This window comes from Arvicanthis niloticus, chromosome 17, assembly GCF_011762505.2.
Source record: "Arvicanthis niloticus isolate mArvNil1 chromosome 17, mArvNil1.pat.X, whole genome shotgun sequence".
Lineage (NCBI taxonomy): Eukaryota > Metazoa > Chordata > Mammalia > Rodentia > Muridae > Arvicanthis > Arvicanthis niloticus.
This window is the reverse complement of record NC_047674.1, coordinates 19,626,867-19,648,741: the sequence shown is the minus strand read 5'-3', so window position 1 is coordinate 19,648,741 and position 21,875 is coordinate 19,626,867. Positions and strand designations below refer to the sequence as shown.

At 36.3% G+C, this 21,875-nt stretch overlaps 1 protein-coding gene across 35 annotated transcripts in view; it reads right to left on the bottom strand.

Moving 5' to 3' along the window:
• Trip12 (thyroid hormone receptor interactor 12) overlaps positions 1–21,875 on the bottom strand; it is a 108,940-nt gene that overhangs the window by 48,990 nt on the left and 38,075 nt on the right. For 17 of the 35 annotated variants that reach the window (XM_034521976.2, XM_076914888.1, XM_034521975.2 and 14 more), the window contains exons 3-8: positions 19,239–19,364; positions 17,073–17,875; positions 13,383–13,488; positions 10,624–10,760; positions 5,242–5,325; positions 4,156–4,251 (exon numbers count right to left, since the gene is read on the bottom strand). In XM_034521976.2, coding sequence (XP_034377867.1) covers positions 4,156–4,251; positions 5,242–5,325; positions 10,624–10,760; positions 13,383–13,488; positions 17,073–17,875; positions 19,239–19,364 — 1,352 coding nt within the window. The remainder of the gene's footprint in view (positions 1–4,155; positions 4,252–5,241; positions 5,326–10,623; positions 10,761–13,382; positions 13,489–17,072; positions 17,876–19,238; positions 19,365–21,875) is intronic. The other 18 variants (XM_034521987.2, XM_076914902.1, XM_034521985.2 and 15 more) reach the window with 3 other exon arrangements.

Below are 21,875 nucleotides of genomic sequence, written 5' to 3'. Positions count from 1 at the left end.
ATTTAAGACAAGAGGGAATACAAACTAGCTGAATTTGGCTCATTTTCTCACACTAGAAACTATTTAAAAGGCTCAGAATGCCAGATCCAAGGCAACTCTAGATTATAACATAAGGCATAAATTAAATAAGCCAGACAGTTATGGTTGTTTTAAAAATATTTATCTTAATTAAAAGATTTAAAGATAGTCAGAATATGGCTAGGCCTGGCCTTTAATCTCAGCAGCCTGGTTAAATAGGCAGGACAATCAGAGCTACCTAATTGAGAGACCCTGTATTAAAACAAACAAACAAACAAACAAACAAAAAGATTACAAAGTAACCTCAAACAGATCCCATAATCAAATGGTACAATGTAAACATCAATGAAAATCACTGAAATAACTGCAACAAGTACAAGTCTACTGTTTAGAATGAAATGTGTCCCCAGCCACATCCACACACACCCCAAAAAAACTCTGTAACTTAAGGAGATGCTAAAACCACTGTTTTAAATTAGGCAAATAACAGGGAAAAAAAAAATAACTCCCTATATCAACTATCCTATTTAATCAAACAAAAAAGTCCTCTTTTTATGTATTTTCACTAAATTATTTCTCAAAAGTTATAAAATGCTAGTATCTTGAAATTGTCATTACCTTGACAATTGAGTTTTTACACTTTGTCAGGGACAATCAGAAATTACACAATTCTTTGCATGTGTGTTCTTATTAAGTTTCTACTCATGAATGCAACAGAGTATGCCTGAGCAGGCATGCCACAGCATGCATATGGAAGTCAGAAGACAATTTACTAAAATCAGTTCTTTCCTTCCACTATGTAGGTTCCAAGCATCAAACTCATGGATCATGAGCTGCCTCTGGATATGTCACCAGTACTACAATCGTTACAATTACAATTAATTAAAAAAAAAAAAAAAGCTAGCATTTTGAGTGAACATTTCTCACTGGGGTGGGAGTGGAGGTTATCAAATCCAGGTGTAGAGATGTGAAGATTTGATTCCCAGGATTCCCAATACTCAAATGGAGACTGACTACAGTTGCACTGGTTATATGACACCCTCTTGAGCCTTGTGAAGGCACTGCATGCACATGGTACATATATACACATATATGTGCAAGCAGGAAAAACATTCATATGCATAAAAACAAAATAAATTTTAAAACAAATACAAATATAGCCACTAAAAAAAGCAATTTATAAAAAAGTATCCAGAATATCTTAACAGAAAGTTGATGCTTGATACTATTAAGGAATAAATGTCATAACAGTAATCTAGTTGTGTATTTATGTTAACAAATTACTTATATAACAAAGAGTTTTAATTTTGTAATATCAGTAATTTAGTTCAAAACCCCACAAGGAATAATATGAGTTAAGAATATGACTAAGGCTCTGGAGAGATGGCTCAGTGGTTAAGAGCACAGTCTGCTCTTGCAGAGGCCCTGAGCTCAATTCCCAGCAAACACAAGGTGGCTCACAACCATCTGTATTGAGATCTGATGCCCTCTTCTGGTGTGTCTGAAGACAGTGTACTCACATACATAAAATAAATTTTTTTTTTTTTTTTTTTTAAAAAAAAAAAGGGGGGGGGCTAAAAACAAGTACTAGAGAGATGGATCAGTAGTTAAGAGCTATTGCTGATCTTTCAAAGGATCCAAGTTCAGTTTTTAATATCCACACTAGGCAGCACAATTGCCTGTAACACCAGCTCTATGGGATCCATCTCCCTTTGCAGGACTCTGAGCCCCACCCCATCACACAAACACATTCGCATACACATGCACAAGGACAGGCAAACGGACAAACAACATAACAAAAATACTATATATGGGATATGGAGCAGAATATGGGGCTAGATACGGCTCCCAGTTTAACAACACTGGCTTGTATTCCAGATGAGTCAGGTTCAATTCCTAATACCCTCATGCGGGCCCACAACCTTCTGTAACTCTAGCACCAGAAGATCTGCTATCCTCTTCTGGCCTCAGTGGGCACCAGATATACAAAGGGTACACAGAAATACATGCAAGCGAAGCACTCATAAATAATAAAAATTAGTAAGGCATGCAAGCATTAAACCAGCTAAATATGGGATTTAAATGTCAACAAACTTACAAAACCCTGACACAACTTTTCGTCCCAATCTTCAACTTAATGAAATGGCAAAATAAAGTTTATTTAAAAACAAAAGCAAAAAAAAAAAAAAAAAAAAACAAGAATCATATTAACTGACAGCAATATATGAATCCATATTAAAATAAAACTTAAATGTTTTGAGAAAGGCAATATTTGATAAACGTAATCAAACTATTATCTTCAACTTTTTAACTGACATTGCTTATTTTTAGCTGTAAGTTAAAATATAATCAGATGCCTATTAGCTTTCACTGTGACGAGATGTAAACGAAGCTGTACTTGCTGAGAACTGTTAAACGCTAAAGTATTGCCTCAGCTGTATTTAATTTTTATCCTCCTCATGCCATTCCCCACTATAAAATGTTTTCTAATCACTCAACCTTTTGGCTAGCCTACCAGGGCACTCCATGGCTTGGTAGATGTGTGTACCTTTTGGGTTTCAATATCTATCACTTGGGCTGGAGATGGCTCAGCAGTTAAGAGCACTGACTGCTCTTCTAGAGGTCCTGGGTTCAATTCCCAGCAACCACATGGTGGCTCACAACCATCTGTAATGGGATCTGATGCCCTCTTCTGGTGTGTCTGAAAACAGTGACAGTGTACTCATATACATAAAATAAATAAACCTTTTAAAAAAAGAAACCATCTATCACTTCCACACTTCCCTGTGGCTGATCTACTTTCTAAACATGCTAACTCAGCCCCCATCCATGCAGCATACATTCTTTCCTTTGGATCTATGTACTACTAGATTTCTAACTTCATTTAGATTTCTATGAAAGCTTCATGTCTTTGCAGTTTCTCTAACCAGACTTCCCCTTTCCTTTCTCAGTTGGCCTATATTCTTATTGTTTTCCTTCTGTACTGAAAATGTCTAAAGTACCTCCATGTAGAAAACAACTCTGCTTAAATTAGTATAATACCAGCGTCTAGTAAATGGTAGTAAATAAATATAAGAGTTCTCAAGAAGGCAGGTGTTGTAGTGTCCACCTATCTAAATGAGAGGCCCAGGGTCCCAGAATTGTAATGAAATTTGGATGATCACAGAACTCTCAAAATGGAAACTTTATGACTGGGAGTGTTACTGAGATAAGAAAAACAAAACACAACTATTTAAGTTTTCTTGCTATTAAGCTAGAAAAGGGTTGTTGTATTTGTTTGGGGCTGGAGAAGGTGCTGTGTGTGTGTGTCTCTCCATCTGTCTGTCTGTCTCTGTCATGGTTTCTCTGTATAATAGTTTTGGCTGTCCTAGAACTCAATTTGTAGACTGTCTCCGCCTCCCAGGTCTGAATTAAAGGTATGAGTCATCAGACACATTTATAATGCAATGTTTTAACTACAAAATAAAACAGAAGGAAGGAAGACGGCTTAGCAAATAGAGATGCTTGCTAAAGAAGTCCGGTAATTATAAAAAGTTAGAGAGGACTAAGTACAAAGCAGTCCTCTAATCTCCACATACTTGTCCCAGCATGTACACAGGCACAGATGGATGCACGCATGCACGCACGCACTAATAGCATCAATTCAGTCTTACTTTAAAAAGATCAAATACTAGATGGGATGCATCAGTCAGCTACTAAGCTGACTGCAAAGTTATAAAAAAAAATACTAAATGCAAGTCAAGGACTTATAACTATAGGACAGTGCATCAGTTATAAATCAAGACCACGTATGTAGGCTCTGGATTATAATTAATCTGATAGTCTGGTAAAAAGAAGTGTTGCTGAGAAATCATTTTTATCAGATTCATGTTAACACCATCTTACGGGAGGAAATTTGTGACACTATAAAAAGATTTCAAAAAAAATTAAAAGTACAGTCAGATGGTATAACTATAAATCTTTTCTACAGTTAAAATTCTAAGTAACTTTTAAAATACAAAATATGGATTTTTTTAAATTTCAGTTGGGTAGAAGGAAATCTAAAAGATATACCTACAAGTAACAAATGAGAATAACACATAAATATAATTATTCAGAGACTTTAAGAAATGAAAAATTGCAAAAATATTCACTTACTAGCTCCGCTTCCAATTGTTCTATGAAAAAGTTGTGACATCCGAGGACCAAGAGGACCAAACAGGTGAGGAGGAAGACCCCTGGCCTCTAACAGAGCTAAAGAAAAAAAGCATAGCAGGGGAAATAGTTGAGTTGATTTAAACCAACTGATCTTCCCTAAAAGGCAAGGAACTGATTCATCTCATATAATTCAATTAGCACAACATTACTTTCCACTATGAATTTGAAGAGAAACTACATTATATTTCTAAAACCTTACACATACACAAATTTAGTTACTTACTATAAGTTAAAACACTTCCATGTCATTTCCAAATAAGATGATTTTGGAGAGAACTTAAAACAAATACAGATCAGAACTCTTTAAGAAAACCATAAAGTACATTAGGTAAGTCACGTATTAAGTAAAAGCCTTGCCTCATTTTCCTATTAACATTACTTCCCAGACAGATTTGGTAATCCTGTCCAGAAGCATGAAAAATTATAAACCATTTTTACTAGTTCCAAAGAAAAGCTATGTTCATAAGTGGAGAAGCTTTTAAAAACTTGCTATTTTTCTCAGAAACTTTAAAGTAATGTGAAACTTACTTGTAAGCCTTACATGGGAGTCTATTAAGATCCATTATCTGAGATATAAGTACAAACCCACCTAATTCATACATGGAGTATATGTAATATAAGATTGGGTTTTTTACAAGAGAAAACCATATAGAGTTTACAAAAGAACATGGGATGTAGGGAAAACCCACCCAATTACATTTATGTTTTTAGATACTAGAGAACAACAACATATTGAGGTGTTTCGTAATTTATTACTAGAGCCAATTATACATGTAATCGTGTAAAGAAATTTTTGAAAAACTATGAGGCTTTTCTTGGTTAAACAGTAAAAATGAAGACACAGACAGGTCATCTCTGAACCCAAAGCATCAAGTTAAGTAATAAAAATTTTTCACAGAAGGTACAGGTATATCTAGAATTCCTAGACAATATTCAGAGAATATAAAGGAACTGAGTTCAAGTCAAGAACAGGACTAACTGCAGCCTGTGGTAATCATTTCTTGAAAACTCAATGGCTGTCTTTACCTTGTAATCGTCCCATCTCAGAATCATCCGATTCACTCTCCCCAGAGGTGGTCATGCCAACAGCCCCTGCAACAGAACTAGAGGCTTGGGGAGAGGGGGAAGGTAAGGATTAGGAGGAGCATTTAATCTTTTATGTCTGGCTTACCTTAAAGAAAAACCAAAGCATTACAGACTATAATAAGTTAAATCTCTCTTCCTACACACTCAGCCATTCTACAACTCCCTGCCATATAAAATTCAGGAGCAAAGGAAGAGCTCAGCACAGTTATATAAACATAAATTTGCAACCTTCATGCCCTAGAAATAGCTTTCTCCTGGATTCCTCTGTCATTAGTTAATCAAGTCAGGCAACTAAAACCATTCTGTTATTTCAGAAATGTAAATAATCATTTATCTATTTTCTCTAGCTGCAAGAGTGTGAAAAGATCATATATACTCTTCCTTTTGGAATAAAAAATTAAAGACATGCATTACAACACAAGTGTGCAAAGAACTGCTATGAAGTATGAAAAAGAGAAGCTAAGACAGCCAAAAGTTAAAGTAGAATGAAGTAGGATTCCACTACACAAAACATAGATGAAGCAAAACAGAAACAAAACCAGTTTAAACAGCAGCAGATATTATGAATCTAACCAAAAAAGAAGAAACTAGTAGTCTGCTAAATCTCTAAGTATATGCTTAGCTCTATATAGCTTCACACATAGATTTGTTTTACATATAACCACATCATTAATAATACTCAGCCTACTTACTAGACAATGACAGAATGGAAGACAAGACAGAGGTCTTTGACAGACTTAAATTTTGAGAGCTCTTCCTAGCTTGACATGGTGGGAAATTTATCACCACCATAGGAAAGACAGACAGGTAGGCAAGCAGGCAGAGACAGACAGACAGACAGACAGACAGACAGACCACAGCATAACAGGATCCTGTTTAAAAGTAAAAAATGGGGATGGCTCGAGAGCTCTTCTTAGCTTGACATGATGGCAAGTTCATCACCACTATAGGAAAGACAGACAGGCAGGCAGGCAGGCAAGCAAGCATGCACAGACAGACAGACAGACAGACAGACACCCACACACACCCTACAGTATAACAGGATCCTGTTTAAAAGTAAAAAACGGGGACTGGAGAGATGGCTCGGGTTAAGAGCACTGACTTCTCTTCCAAAGGGCCTGAGTTCAATTCCCAACAACCATATGGTGGCTCACAACTGTCATTAATGGAATCCTCTTCTGGTATGTCTGAAGACAGTGTACTTACTCATATACATAAAAACAAATCTTAAAAACAAAAGATGCCAATGTGCAAGCTACCAATTCTACATTTTAGAAACAAACATTATTTTCTAGCCGGGCAGTGGTGGGGCATGTCTTTAATCTCAGCACTTTGGAGGCAGAGGCAGGCAGATTTCTAAGTTAGAGGCCAGCCTGGTCTACAGAGTGAGTTCCAGGACAGCCAGGACAGCCACAGAGAAACCCTGACTCAAAAAACAAACAAACAAAACAAACAAAAACATTATTTTCTGTAATTTCAGATTCCCTTGGGTTAAAACAAAAGTTAGCTAATAATGGAACAAAGACTGAAATCCAGGCCATCAGTTATATTTTATAATATAATATAATATTATATATATATATATATATATATATATATAAAATATATATAATATAATATATATAATACAAGTAATATTTTAGGGACTTATTAAGATCTAGTCAGTTAAAGTTGCTTTATTTTATAAAGTATAGAGAAAGCAAACATAAAGTTAAATATAAAATACCCCAAGAATCTATAATCATTAAAATATAACTGTGTTTCTGATAAATTTCATAATAAACATCAAATTACATTTCCACAAAGGTTTTAATCAAGAAATACAATTTGTGAAACATAATTAAGAGGCCTGTTCAGTGACAGAGGACTCCCCTATAATAAGCCAGGCCTTAGTAAAATCCTCATGGACAGACAAAACAGGCCAAAACGATGTGACGATTCTGTAATAGAATTCTAATTGAGAGCACCATCCTCCTCCCAAAACCACTCTATAAAAAAGGATAGGTACTCTGCTTTTGCAAAGGGTAAGTTGCTAATTGTGACAAAAATTTGCTGCCACTCAAAACAAACTGAGAGTGAACTTTTTGCCAGCCCTTTTATGAGTGGAGGCCACTGGAGGACATCAGGTTTCTCCATCTACTGATATCTGGCTTACTCCCAAAACAGTGTCTCTGGGTGAACATGAAATTCACTGTATGTTGGCTTAGGCCAATATGGAGGTCACAGCCCTATAAACACAAAAGCCCAGCTTTTGACAGAGATACTGAGAATCTAAACTAGCTAGAGCTCTTATGCACACTGAGACCCTCCCTAGCCCTTGTCAACACTTTTAAAGTCTGACACAGTTGTCCACTAAAGTTATCTTTACATTCTTTTACAAAATTAGGTATTCAAATCAGTCTAGCCTTTAGGCAAACTTCATTAATAGAGACACAGCTGTTTTGTGAAATGTAATCAACCAACAGTTGTCAATTCATTAGTCAATCCAAAAACTTTATTCATGGTATACATCGTTTCTGTACTCTATAGTTAAATATAAAAATGATTATCAGAGATACTCATCAAAACCCAGATGTTACATCAGAAATACTAAAAATTTAAAAATAAAGAATTCCACTTTAGAATGCCAAGTTTATAAACACTTCAACCTCTTACAATGGAAAGATAAACATTGGAAGGCTTACAGAAGGATTTTTTACTTGCTAGAAATTGCTAAGTAGCATATGTGTAAGGAGGCAATAGGAAGATCTATACGGTATAAAACTTTGTACTAAGATCCCCCCTCCAAAAAAAAAAAAAATAAGCACAGCTGCTCTTTACTGTGTGTTCCATCATCCGGTAATACAGTCATAACGTAATTTGTATTATTAAAAAAAAAAATGTAATCAGGAAAAGTAAAGCATAAAAAACTGGTGCATTCCAGATGGTGAATGCACTCCAGGAAGCAGAGGCAGGTAGATGTCTGTGAGTTTGAGACTAGCCTCATCTATAGACCAAATTACAGAACAGACAGCAAAGACTACAAACAAAAACCCAGTCTTGAAAAATTAAAAAAGAAAAATTGGGTACTGGGTATTGTAGCTTCCACCTTTAGTCCCAGCACTCAGGGGAGGAGACAGGGTAAGTTCTGTGAGTCAGAAGCCAAGAGTGGTCTACATAGTGACTACCAAACACCCAGTGATACATAGTGAGAAACTATCTTTTGTTGTCTGTAAAACTATATCCTCTTTATTTTACATACGTTTATATTTCAAAACAAAGTAAAACCAAAAATAACACAATAAAGAACACTCAAACCCATTTTTTGGTGAAGGAGGGGTTCTCCTGCTTTAGGACATCAAGAAAAGAGTAGAAAATAGCTACTAGACATCAGCACAGCCAGGCAGAGCCATACAGTATTAACTGCTTTCTAGGCTATGACCCTGACCATTTCTTGAAGTTATGAATTCTTAATAAAAAGCGAATGCCAAAATGCTATTTTGCCTTGCCATTTCACTGTTCTGAAAAAAGTCTTCTACCAACTACAGAAATTGCTATTCAAGAGACTGACATCAAAAAGTAGTTGAAATGACCACAAATAAGTACTCTATGTTAATTTAGGTTTGTATTTTACACATAGAGAAAATAAAGCACATTCTGCCCAGAAGTATTTTACAGACAGCCAACAGAGGAATTTCTACTATCCATAAAGAATCCCACCCCAAAGTACAGTAAGCCCAATGTTCCTCTAACAACACACACTTAACCCCATGTGTATCTTCTCCAACAGTCAACATCCCACAAATATCTATTTACTGATTTTAAATGTGAATGACAATAAAACACACTATATTCCCTTGAAGCATTTATCCTCAATAATCGATATATCAAAGATCAAATTCACCTTCCTCATTCTCCTGTCTAACCTTGGAATGTATCCATTCAAATTAAATTCTTCTACTACCCAGGAAGACAAAGCTGTACTATGTACTATGTACTTGGTTTCTAAAACCTGGGTTGAAGGGTCATAGATCTTAGCTTGGAACTCTGGGAAAGCTTGACCAATGTGTGCCTCAGTTTTCCCTTATTTATAAAAATGGCAGTAACAGAACTCACACCTCAGCAGGTTGTTTTCAATATCCAATAGGAATATGTGGGAAATGTTTAAAGCCACATCTGCAGAGTGAACAGGTGTTACTGTTTATAATTATTGTAACTGTCAACTCTAACAATATATTCAGAAATTTCATTCCTGTCACTCATTTGAGAATTGGCCTCACACTTCCATATTCCAACTTCAAATAAATAATGAAAGGGTAGAAATGTCAGTGACATTCAATACTGGGAAGGAGAAGCTGTGCATTTTTAAAAGCCTTAATGAGCCTGAAAATAAAATAGCTTGTATTCTTCCAAATATTTACCAATTAACTATTAAGAAAAAGATGTTTAAAATTTCATTCCCAATAGAAAAGATGCTACAACAACTGACTCATTTTTTCATAAAAATTAGGATATAGAATTACTTTGAAAATAAACTAGCCTAAGCAGAGTACAATAACTGTGGGTAACCAGACCTTTTGAGCAAACTATGATTTATAACCAGTCATAGGAATTAGAGAAAACTACTATATATCCTACTATTAAATCATGCTACATGAAAGTGCTTTGTTCATTAGTTCATTATGCTTTGCAACTAAACTTGATGTGGCATGATTGTAGACATACACGTTCACAATGATAAATTACAGTAATTTTTCTGTTTAGAAAGAGCAATTTCACACTAGATTTTAAAATTCAGTTGCCACAATTTTGGTAATGGTAACAGATACTTAAAGCAAAAAGAAAAAAAATATACCTTTTTTTTTGCCATCCAAGATATCAAGAAAAATTAAAATAAACCCACAAAAATCTAAATATTATTAAAGTAGCTTCAGAACAAAATAAATTCTAGGGCTTTAAAAATGCTAAGATCTATATTTCCTTAGAAAGCAATTAAATCTTAGCTGTTTTATTATGAATTTAAATTCAATGAAACAATCATTAGTCAACTCTGTATCTGATCAATATATAAAAACCTTAAATAGAAAATTTATACCTTTCTATAAAGCCCTCTAAAAGTAGTACATATATGGACTAGTTGAGAATTTAAAGCTTCAACAAATGAGCCCACTAATCAAGAACACCCAACCTATGTTGTAAACTAAAAGTGTTTTCATGGTAACCTCTATGGTAATGCTCTCCCCTCCTTTTCATCGTACTTAGGATGGAGAAGAAAAGTCATCCAAAAATAAATTTGTGAGACAAAAATAAAATGTGTTTTAGGGCTAAGAAGTCTAAGTCTACCTGCGGCTCCTTGGGGAGCTTCATCTGTCCGGGCAGCTGAGGAATTTACTGTCTCCTGATTGCTTTCAGGGTCTGCCATTTTCTCTTGCCGCCGGGCCTCAGCTGCTCCTCTCTTGCCCAGGCCAGAGCCTCGCCGACTGCAACAGAAAAATGTCATAAAAGTCAGCATTACCAAGGAACTAGGAGCAATGTATAGACAACACAAAGCTCAAATTCACAGAGCACAAAGCCAGTTTCTTCTCCCTTTTAAATAAAAATTGTTATAGAAAATCACTAAGACATTGTATATCTGAGTTATAGCTCACACAATACAGGCTTCTGTGTTACTGGGAGCTGTTGTCATCTTTACAGACAGACATGATTTTTAAACAATTTCAGCTAAATGCAAAAATGGATCCTCCTGAAGAGAGAAAGAGAAAAGAATCTACATATTTAAAATACAGCCTCATTTACAAACATAGACAATAGACAAAGGCTTACAGAGTACAGAAACAATAGGAGGATCAAAAGGGCAGGGACATCATGCCCATACATACTTTATGTCAGACCACCTACATCATCTAAATTCAAACATTTTAACACTGTAAAAACAGTTAAGGGCTTAATAACAACAGATGACTTGGGGAAGATCTGTTTAAGGACAGAGGTACAGAATACACTGTAGGAAATAAAGTAAGCACACTTTACCATCAAGTACATTAACAATATTGATAATGATCTTAGGTAAATTGAGAAAAGATGACCAACATTACAGATAAGACAGTTTCCTGATTCTCCTGAGGATATGATAAAACCTAAGGCTAAAAGTCTTAGACCACCAGTGAAATCAGATAATAAGCACTCAGTGAGCATGAAGGTGAAACTTTCAATTACTTGAGGAGTAAAAAGAATGAGAAAGATTAACTAATCTTTCCTTCATAAGTAAATAGTTCAAAACCTAACTTACCAAACTGCAAATGAGAGTCTGAAATTCATCCAACATTTAATTTTTACAGTAATCTAGGCTAAGCATTCTGTATTTACAAGTTGCTACCCTTAAAGATTGTTACTCTGAAATAAACACAGAAGCTCATTAGGAAACCAAGGCATAAAATATAAAAAATATATAAAACCTCAGGCAAGGTTGTGGACCAAGCTTGTTTTAAGCAAGCATGCTAGATAGCTTGTACACAGCATGACCATGTACATAAGAAGTGTATATATATATATATATATATATATATATATATATATATATATATATATATAGTATATATATAAATTATATATGAAAAGTGATTTTATATGCACTGATCAAGTGGCCATGTATAACAAAAGGGTGCAATGAAAGAAAAAGAAAATGGCACTAAAATATCTGTCTTCACACACAGCAAATTCAGACTATACCCCCAACCCTTGGTAAAACTGAAAGGATACTGGAGAGTTGGTGCTACAGTTAAGAAGAGTACTTTTAGATATCAAAGATCTCCAGAATCTATGTGGGGACGCTCACAACTGCCTATGGGGGTGGGGAGAGTCAGTTCTGGTCCCTAGAGCCACATCCATATATCAATAAATGAACACACAATTCTAGAAATTATTAATTTTTTAATCTTTTAAAAACCTGGCCCAAAATGGGACCAAAGCCCTGTAGAACTCAGAATTATTTTCTCAGGAATCCTTAAAGGTATTCCTAAGAAACCTCAAATACACTCAGTTACACTAATTCTAGATGGTTTAAAAGCAGTATTAAGAAAACATGTGTGGGAGCCAGGGCATTGGGGTGGGGGGGGGGGAAGGGCTGGGGGCAAGGTTTCTCTGTATGAACAGTCTGGGATATCCTAGAATTCTCTTTGTAGCTCAGGCTGGCCTCAACACACAGAGATACATCTGCTGGGATTAAAAGTGTGCATTCCACGCCTGGCACCTGTTCAAAACTGTAACTACAATAGAAATCTATCACCAGAGTGCCAGGAGGCATCACTAGGCACCACTCTTTCTGTCCTGGAACTATTTATACCAAGATGTAATTTGTCTCTTCCTCCAAGCTTTAGGATTACTTAACCCAACCACACTTGGCTGAGTTTACTCTTTAATTCTACTGATATTTTATACAATAGGAATCATATATACTAGAATCATGGAATATATTTGTTGCACTGACCCACTTAGAAAAAGTGATATTTTGGGTTTTTTTGTTTTGTTTTAGCCAGGAATCGGTGATGTGTGTCTTTAATCCCAGCACTCCAAAGGCAGGTGGATCTCTGACTTCCAGACCAGCCTGCCCTACACTGCTGCCCTACACTGATTTTCACGTCAGCCAGGGCTACACAAAGAAACTCAGAGGGACAGGACAGGGGAAGGGGTTTTTTTTGTTTTTTTCTTTTTTTTTTTTTTTTTTAATGAAAAATTTACACAAAGTTACATCAAGTTATTCCATTAGTTTTATTTAATGTGTAAATTGTATTGCTATAAACTAAGTGATCTGGATGTGGAGCATATCCCTGAAATTCCATCACTTGAGAGAATGAAGCAGGCAAAGATTAAAACACACTACTTAGGACACAAACCAAGATCCTGTCATAAACAATGGAAGGGAAGGAGAGGAGGAAATGGAGGTATGGAGAAGTTAAAAAAAAAAAGGGGGGGGGTGGGCGGAACAAGGATGGGGGACATGGGATGAAGAAGGAAGAAAAATATTAGTAATGTTAAGAAGTACAGAAAGATTTTGATGAAAGCTGAATTTAAAACTATAGGCTCAAAGATACTAAATTAATTACCTGGTACTAGCACAGGAGCCCGTGGTCTTTTGGCGTGTGCTCCTCCTCAAACTGGGGAGCTCAGCAGGTGGGGACTCACTGCGCTTCTTGGTAGACTTTCTTAAGCCTATACACGGGAAATAGAAAAGTTAAATGTTCTAAGTTATGTGAATGAATCTCCAAGGAACCCTTGCTTTTTAAAAGCCTACCAGTTCTTTCCTCAAGTTTTAAGGATCAGCACAATCACTCAGCTCTAACCTTACCTTACAGTAGCAGTCCAGCAGTCCCCTCCAGCTTCTGAGATTTTCCTGGTATATATTCTGAACTTCAAGAATGTAGTCCTATAAACTTTACACTACCCCTTTATCCATTTCTGGCTACTTTACATAAAGCTAAATCAAATACAACAGAGAGCGCAAAACATTTATGCGATCCCATGAGCATGGAACTAAAGATTAGTGGAATGTACAATTTTTAGATCATAATTAGGAATCAACCCAGTATACTTTACATTTACTCTAAAAGCTACCTAATGCCTTTATAGTGATAGCTATAAGGCTGCTGAGAGATGTCACTCAGCTGTGGATCTTATGGCAAAATTGAGCCAACTTATACAATAGTAACATATCTGTGAAACAGGTAACCAACTGCTTTCTGATCAAATCTGATGATCCACAGGAGAGTTCACATTTGTTACTGTAGAGGGTTGGGGTGGCATAAACTCTACTGGGAAAGCTATTACTGCTATTTTAATGTGTATTGGTAAACACACAAAGTGGGCTTATCATATTTCCTTCTGAATAACTGTATTTATGCTCACAGATTGGTGGAAGTATTTGGTGAGATAAGCATCTCTTCAGTGTTCAGTGCTATGATCCTGTAAGTGGCCCTGGTGAAATTTACTCACTCACACATACAGAAGAATATAACATTTACATTGAGGACGATTTTTCAGAAGGAAACAAAAACAGATATATGACTAAATTACATGCATTTATGAAGAGTTGATGAAACCCACTTAATGTAAGTAATATATACCTATTAAAAATAACCCTTTCCTTTTCCTTCCTCTGCCTCCCTCTCCCCTTTCTTTTCTCTTTCTTCTTTTCTTGAAACAGGATCTTACTATGTATCATCTTACTGGCCTCAAACTCTGCCAGCTTTTGCCTCTGCCTCAAGAGAGTTGGGATTGAAGATGTGCACATTACCATGCCCAGCTCTAGAAACTATCCCTTCCTTAAGAGTAGTTGGTTGTTCTTTCACACATCCCTGATTTGATTCCCAGTACCCAATGGCAGCTCACAACAGTCTATACTCCTGTTCCAGGGAATCGGAAACCCTTTTTCTACCTAAGAGGGAACCAGGCATGCACATGGTAAACAGACATAAATGTGGGCAAAAATACACATATACATTAAATTTTTAACTGTTGTCTGTTAAAAAAGGAAGCTGAGCAGGCATAATGTTGCATGCCTATAATTTCTACATTTTAGAGGTTCAAGCAAGAAGATGAAGAGTTCAAGCATGGGAGGTTGGAGAGATGGCTCAGACCACTAACTATTCTTCCAGGACACTGGTTCAATTCCCAGCACCCAAATGGAAGCTCACAACTGCCTGTAACTCCAAGATCTGACACCCTCACACAAACATACATGCGGGCAAAACAAACATGCACATAAAATAAAAATAAATTATTAAGAGTTCAAGCCTGGGATATAGAATAAGCTACCTTACCTGCATAGAGACCCTGTCTCATAAGAAATGAAAAACGAAAGCCAACCCATGAGAGAAAGATAGATATAGCCCTGTAGTATTTACTATTTGTCATCATTACTTGGCCATGGAACTACCTTAAGAAATAAGAACAGAATGAGATAAGTAACTTAAGTGACGTATTGAGAAGGGAGAATATGAATCATCTGTAATGTTGTAATATAAGTCCAATCCAACTCACTGGTGATGAAAACTACACAGCTGTGTAACTGAGGTACCCCCAAAGAAAGCCGTATGTTGTTACTTCACTTCAAGTGAGAAGGAGGGATAGGAGCTAACATCAGTATCTCCAACTGTCAAGAAAACCTGGGCATGGAGAGGTCAAGCTTTGAGCAAGTCTTTCATTTCCTTTTGACTGCAAACTGTTAAACTTGCAAATCTCAATCCATAACCTGCACCACTTTAAATGATGGCATCTTTCCAACAAACATATGATATATGTAAACAAAAAAAAAAAAATAGTTATGTTAAGCAGATAAGGAGCTTAGTCACTGACAAATAGAAAGACACCATAACCCAAAGTAGGAGAGAACAAGTTGTCCTCTGGCCTCCCCAAGCACCATAGCACATGCCCAGGTACATTTATCTACATAGCTACAGATTTAGTGCTAAACAGAGTTAACATCTTGGTTGACTATTTTAAGTTAGGCTGATTCAACATTAGCTAAAGTTGTTGAACAAGAATGTTAGTGAAAGGGTAGGTCAGATGGCTCAGCCAGTAAAGGCACTTGCCACTAAATGTGATGACCTGAATTCCATCTCCAGGACACATATGGTAAAAGTAGAAAATCAATGTCTTCAGACCTCCACATATGTACCACAGCATGTGCGTACCCACAGACATACACACAACAAACACAAACAAATGTAATTTTTTTTAATAATACTAGCAGCAACCACTCAAAGGTTTTCAATAATCAAGAAATACCATAGGTCTATCAAGCCAGTCTCTTACAGAACTCAAAAGAGAAAACTGCCTGAATTCCAAGGTACTGCTATATACTTGTAATCCCTAGCATATATGAAGATCACACTACTTGAAAGTACTTTGAGCAACATGCTGAAACTCTCAGTCAAGAATTTAAAAACACAAAGAAAATAAAACCTTTAGACTTGTTAATATGAAAAGGGCCAAGTAGTGGTGGTGCATGCCTTAGGTCTCAGCACTCAGGAGGCAGAGGCAGGCAATCTCTGTGAATTTGAAGCCAGCCTAAACTACAGAGAGAGTTCCAGGACAGCCAAGGATACACACACACACACACACAAAAAAAATCTTACTTCAAAACAACCCAAAAAAAAAGTGAAAAAAAAAAAACAAAACAGGGAGAAATAGCTTCGACCATACATTATGAGTAGTTAGATGTTAGCATCTTCTGTTCAACAGTTTTAAGGAGAAAGTCTCCTGAAGAAGGGAAGGTAGAGGGTGTGGATGGGTGTGTGTGTGTGTGTGTGTGTGTAAATCTCCATCTCCAAGTATAGTTCAAAGAGAAAAACATACAGCACTATGCTTATTCGCTGTTTCTTTGCTTGGATGTATTGTTTCTACTCTTCTACAATCTTCAAGAGGACGATATTCTTTCCATTAAATTAAGTACCCAGAAGTATGTGGAATGTATGAAGCAATCATCTTTTAAAAGCACCTTAAAAGTCATAAATATTGCTTTTAAAATCTAGTACTTTCCCAGTGTTGACATTAGAAAATAACTGAATAGCAGATACTACAAAGACAAACATATAGACACTGAAATAGAAGTAATTAATAAAGACACTTATTATCTGTCTCTATAAATTTAACTTATGTTTCATGCACTGTTATATGGAGATAAAATAAATAATATAAATCTGAGATGGAAAAAATAAAACTGACTTGAAAGCAAAAATCACTCGACCAAACAAGAGATGTTCTTTGAGTAAACAAAAATCTTCCCATAAACTTACTTGCTAATTTGGCCTGTAATCCAGAAGGTCCAGGTTTTGATGTCTCTGACTTAGAAGACCCTGGAAGAGACAGTTTTGTTTTAGGTAGGCTAACTTTGGGGCTGAATCGAGCAGCCCAATCAAATTTTGAAGAGCCACCAGTTTTACTCTGTTCCTTTTCCCTGCTACTTCTTCTGGGACTAGGGCTGGATGCTGAACGGGAACGCCTGGCCTTGTTCTGGTCTTTTCCTTGTTTCACCCTGGCACCTGCTGGTACAGTAGAAGAGGCCGAGGCTACAGCTGAAGATGAGGAGGAAGTAGAGGCAGCAGAAGAAGAATCAGTGATGGTGCTACACCCAGCTTTGGCTGAGGTGGCCGATTTTGAAGCCAGCTTGGTGGGTTTTGCAGATCTCTCTTCGGCACCAGTTGATTCGGACCCAGAACCACTCTTAACACAAGAACTCTCTGTCCTCTTTCTTTTCTGACTCCGTGAACTACCAGCAGCCACACTCTTTCTGGTGTGAGCCTTGCTTGTTGACGGCAATTGTGAAGATTTCAGTTGTTGCTCCTGGTCTAAATGTCTCTTCTTTGACTTACTATGTGGCTTATTGGTTTCTGAGAGAGACTCAATATGCTGAAATGCTCTGGGTTTTTTCGCAGAGCTAGGAGAATTGGTCCTGTTGTAGTCTGGACTAGCACTGCGTTTCACTCCTCGAGAATTGTCCTTTTTAGGCACCTGCCCCGTTTTCTGCCTTTCTGAAGTATTGGCTCTGTCTGGATCCTCTGGTTGTGGAACTATGACAGCAGATGATGAACTGCAGCTTCTAAGAGGTTAGATAAGAAAAGGGTTAGCCGTAGCCTGTCATGAGTAAACCTGTCTCTTAATACTTAGGTTCCCAACTCCCTTAAATCTCTGGACCTTTGGGGAGAAAGGTGGTGGGACAAAGCCTCAGAAGCCCACCATTAACATTTTCAAATAGTTGAAAGTGGAAGGAAAGTGATGTGATTTTTAAACGTACTTTGTTCTTTATAAGAGTGGGGAGGGAGATGGTATTATCTCTTATAACCCAGAATGGTCTATAAAAAGGTTTTCAGCTAAGACACTCTTTGAATACTGGTCCTCCTGCCTCTACTTCCCATGTGCTGGGATTTTAGGCTTCTACCACCATGCACAGATCAAAGTGAAAGTACTCTTTGATCCAAACATTACTGACACTAATACTCCTAATCAAAAAATGTTATTGTTTTAAGAAAAACAAGGTTTAGAGGTTCAGAACCACTGAGCTTGAATTCTGAAGCTCTATTCCAAAGACAAATGTTTTCTCAATGTACATAAGAAATAAGCATTTTCTGAAAGGTTAGACATCATCTTGTAAAGCAATCTTATAGTAACGCCCCTTTCAAAATCTCCTAAGGATATCTGGGGAGTGGCTTAGAGTACTTGATGCTTTTGCTGAGGACAAGGGTTCGATTCTCAGCACCCACATGGTAGCGCACAACCACCAGTAACTCCAACTCTAGGGGACCCAAAGCCCTCTTCTGGTCTCCTCTAGCACTCACATATGTAAACATATGCAATATATATATATATATATATATATATATATATATATATATATATATAATATACATAGCTTTTTTAAAAGAATACTGACATGGACTAACAACAATAATACTGACTTAAACAGGTTCTGGCAATCAGCATTAAAGAAAATGTTAAATGATACCTTGAAACGCTGACAACTAGGGGAAAAGCATTTAAGAGCAATTGTTACTCTTCCACAGAACTTAAGCTCAGTTCCCAAAACCTATACCAAGTGGCTTACAACTACCTCTAACTCCAGCTCCAGGGAATTCAATGCACTCTTCTGGCCTCTGTGGGCAGTGGCATTCATGTACGTACACACACAGGCACGCACACACACACACGCACACACGTACACACACACAGGGTTTTGTGAATGCCTATATCATGGTTTTTGTTAAGTAAATGAGGAACCTCATCACTCCTAAATAAGTAAAAAAAAATTTCATCACCTAAGGTAGGTATTAGCAATACCACTGAAAAGTGAATAAAAATGCAGAGAAAAAAACATGAGATAACTTCACATAAGCTTTAATATTATAAAATAATTCAAATCCAATTTAAGTCTTCCTTGAAATTGTATAAGCAATGTGAAAATTTACCTTTTAGAAAGGTGTCCCCTTGACAGTTCAGAAGTAGTATTAGATTGCACTTTGGGTGCCTTAAAATTAGATTTTCTACTCTCAGGAGGGATATATCCCTTACGTTTTGCCTGCCCTAAATGTGACCTGTCAGCAGAAAATCAAAACAGAAATCTATCAGGACACTGAGATGCAAATGCAGTATGGAAAGTGAAATATTTTTACATTAAAAGCCTCCCAATCAGTTGACCTACAAGTTTTCCAAATATTCAATTGTGATCCTATCAGATAATCTGACTAAAGTAATCTTGTCTTAGAACCAACCACCTCTATACCCAAAGGTTAAGATTCCTAAATATCAGTTACCAAAATGCATATTGTGCTTACTTAAGCAATTTTTTCAAATTTCATTACAGAAATTCTAGTATTTTCACACACCACACCCCCCAACACACACACACAGCAAATACACTTCTTTTAATAACACAGCGTAGGTTGACTGACAATGTACTATATATCCCAAAAACTGAGAATTTGAATGTTTTAGAGAACGAAATGATAAATAACATAGGAATATTTAACTTGATAAAAGTTCTAACATTACATAATGTATACAGGTATTAAAACACATTTACAAAGTACCCCATAAATGTGCAGTTTTTTATATATATATAAAAAAAAAAAATAGGTGATGTGACTATGGTTTTTAAACATTACACCTGGTTATGCAGACCAGTAAGTGGTAGTGTGTGCCTAGTTATCATGGACAAGATCTTAGTTTCAATCTCCAGCACAGAGGAGAGAACCTGTTTTTTGTTTTGTTTAACTTTGCAGACCAATGTGTAGTAATGTGTATGCCTAGCTATCATGCACAAGATCTTGGTTTCAATCTCCAACACAGAGAATAGGGGGAGAACCTGTAAAACAAAAAAGAAACTTTGTAGAAAAAAAAAGACAATTGTGATTCACAAAATAATGATGGTTTCCAACTTGTACATTAAAAGTCAGGTAAGGACATAAAGACAGAACTGGATGAACCCATTTTTAACCTGGTTTTGCAGAGAAAAATCAATGTGGTCATCAAATAGCAAATAAAACAACATGAAATCAAGATAGAATTAACCAACAGAAAGTACACATATACAGATACATCATCCTGGAGATACTTAAGAATTTCCACAGAACATTAGTGCATGTTCAAAAAACTCCAGAGATATACCAACATTTTGTTTATTTACAACAAATTTTAATTATCAATGGCAGCATTAATCTAAAAAAGCAAGTTTGAAGAAATTATGTTAGCTGTAAAATTTTTTGTGTAACTTTAATCAAGGTTTTATTTTATTCACTAAAAAGACACATAATTATCTACCTTTAAAAACCTGATAGTAGCCTGGCAGTGGTGGCGCACACCTTTAATCCCAGCACTTGTGAGGCAGAGGTAGGCAGATCTTTGAGTTTGAGATCAGCCTAGTCTAGAGTGAGTTTCAGGACAGCCAGGGAAACTAGCCTCAGGAAAAAAAACAATTAAACAAAAACTAGTATTATTAATAAAAACAATTGGTACCCATGTTCTTTATAAAAACATATGATAATAAAGAATGAGAGCATAGTATTATTAATACTGAAGACAGTTGCTTTTCTAAAAGAAGAAACTTGGTTATACTTTGATATAAAACTTGGGCTGATTATGCAGTAGGCCCTGGATTTTTTTTCCTAACTTTGTAAACTGTTCCTTAAGTACTTAAAAGAGAGGTATGACATTGTTTTCAGGAAACAGGATTTAATAGCAATAAAATAATAGTCATACATTATATCATCCAGGTACCATATATTGTTTTCATAGTTTTGTACTTTGTTATTATCTGTAATGAAGACTGAACTCAGAGCATGCTTAAACACTGATCCCCTGTTGAGATGTCCTCAGAACTTTTATCATTTAAAAACCATGCATGAACTACTCATTCAAAACTAAACATCTTTTAATAATAATAAAGTTAGGTATGGTGGCACATGCCTTTAATCCCAGCACTCCATAGGCAGAAGCAGGTGACTCTCAGCCTTGTCTACAAAGCAAATCCCAAGACAGCCAAAGCAAACACTGTCATGAAAAATAAAAATGTGTGTGTGTGTGTGTGTGTAATTGAAAAAAGTATTCAAAGACTAATAATCACTGAAAATGTTATGAAGCAAACTGAGAAAATAATTTAGCTGGTAAAATGCCTGCTACACAAGCACAAAAATCAGATTCCTGGCAAACACAGTATTGTAGAATGGGCCAGGAAACGGAGACTGAAAAAATACTGACTCTAGCCAATCCTGAGCTCCAGGTTCAGTAAGACCCTGTCTCAAAAGTAAGATAGCTCTTCTTTAAATGCTTTATAAAGAAAGCATTTTTTTTTTTTTTTGCATCAGGTGTGGTGATATGTAAACTCCCTTTACATAGGGAGTTCCAGCCTACCCAGAGGGAAAATGAGACCCAGTCTTAAAAACAAGCAAGCAAACAAGTAAATTAATACAGCAGTATGTACAGAGTGAGCCAGGCAATGCTCCCAGCACCTGAAAAGTGATCACAGGTGTATCTCTTTGATTCAAGGCCAGACTGCTTTAGAGAGCTAATTCCAAACCTGTCTTGGAAAAACGTCAACTTGGAAAAAC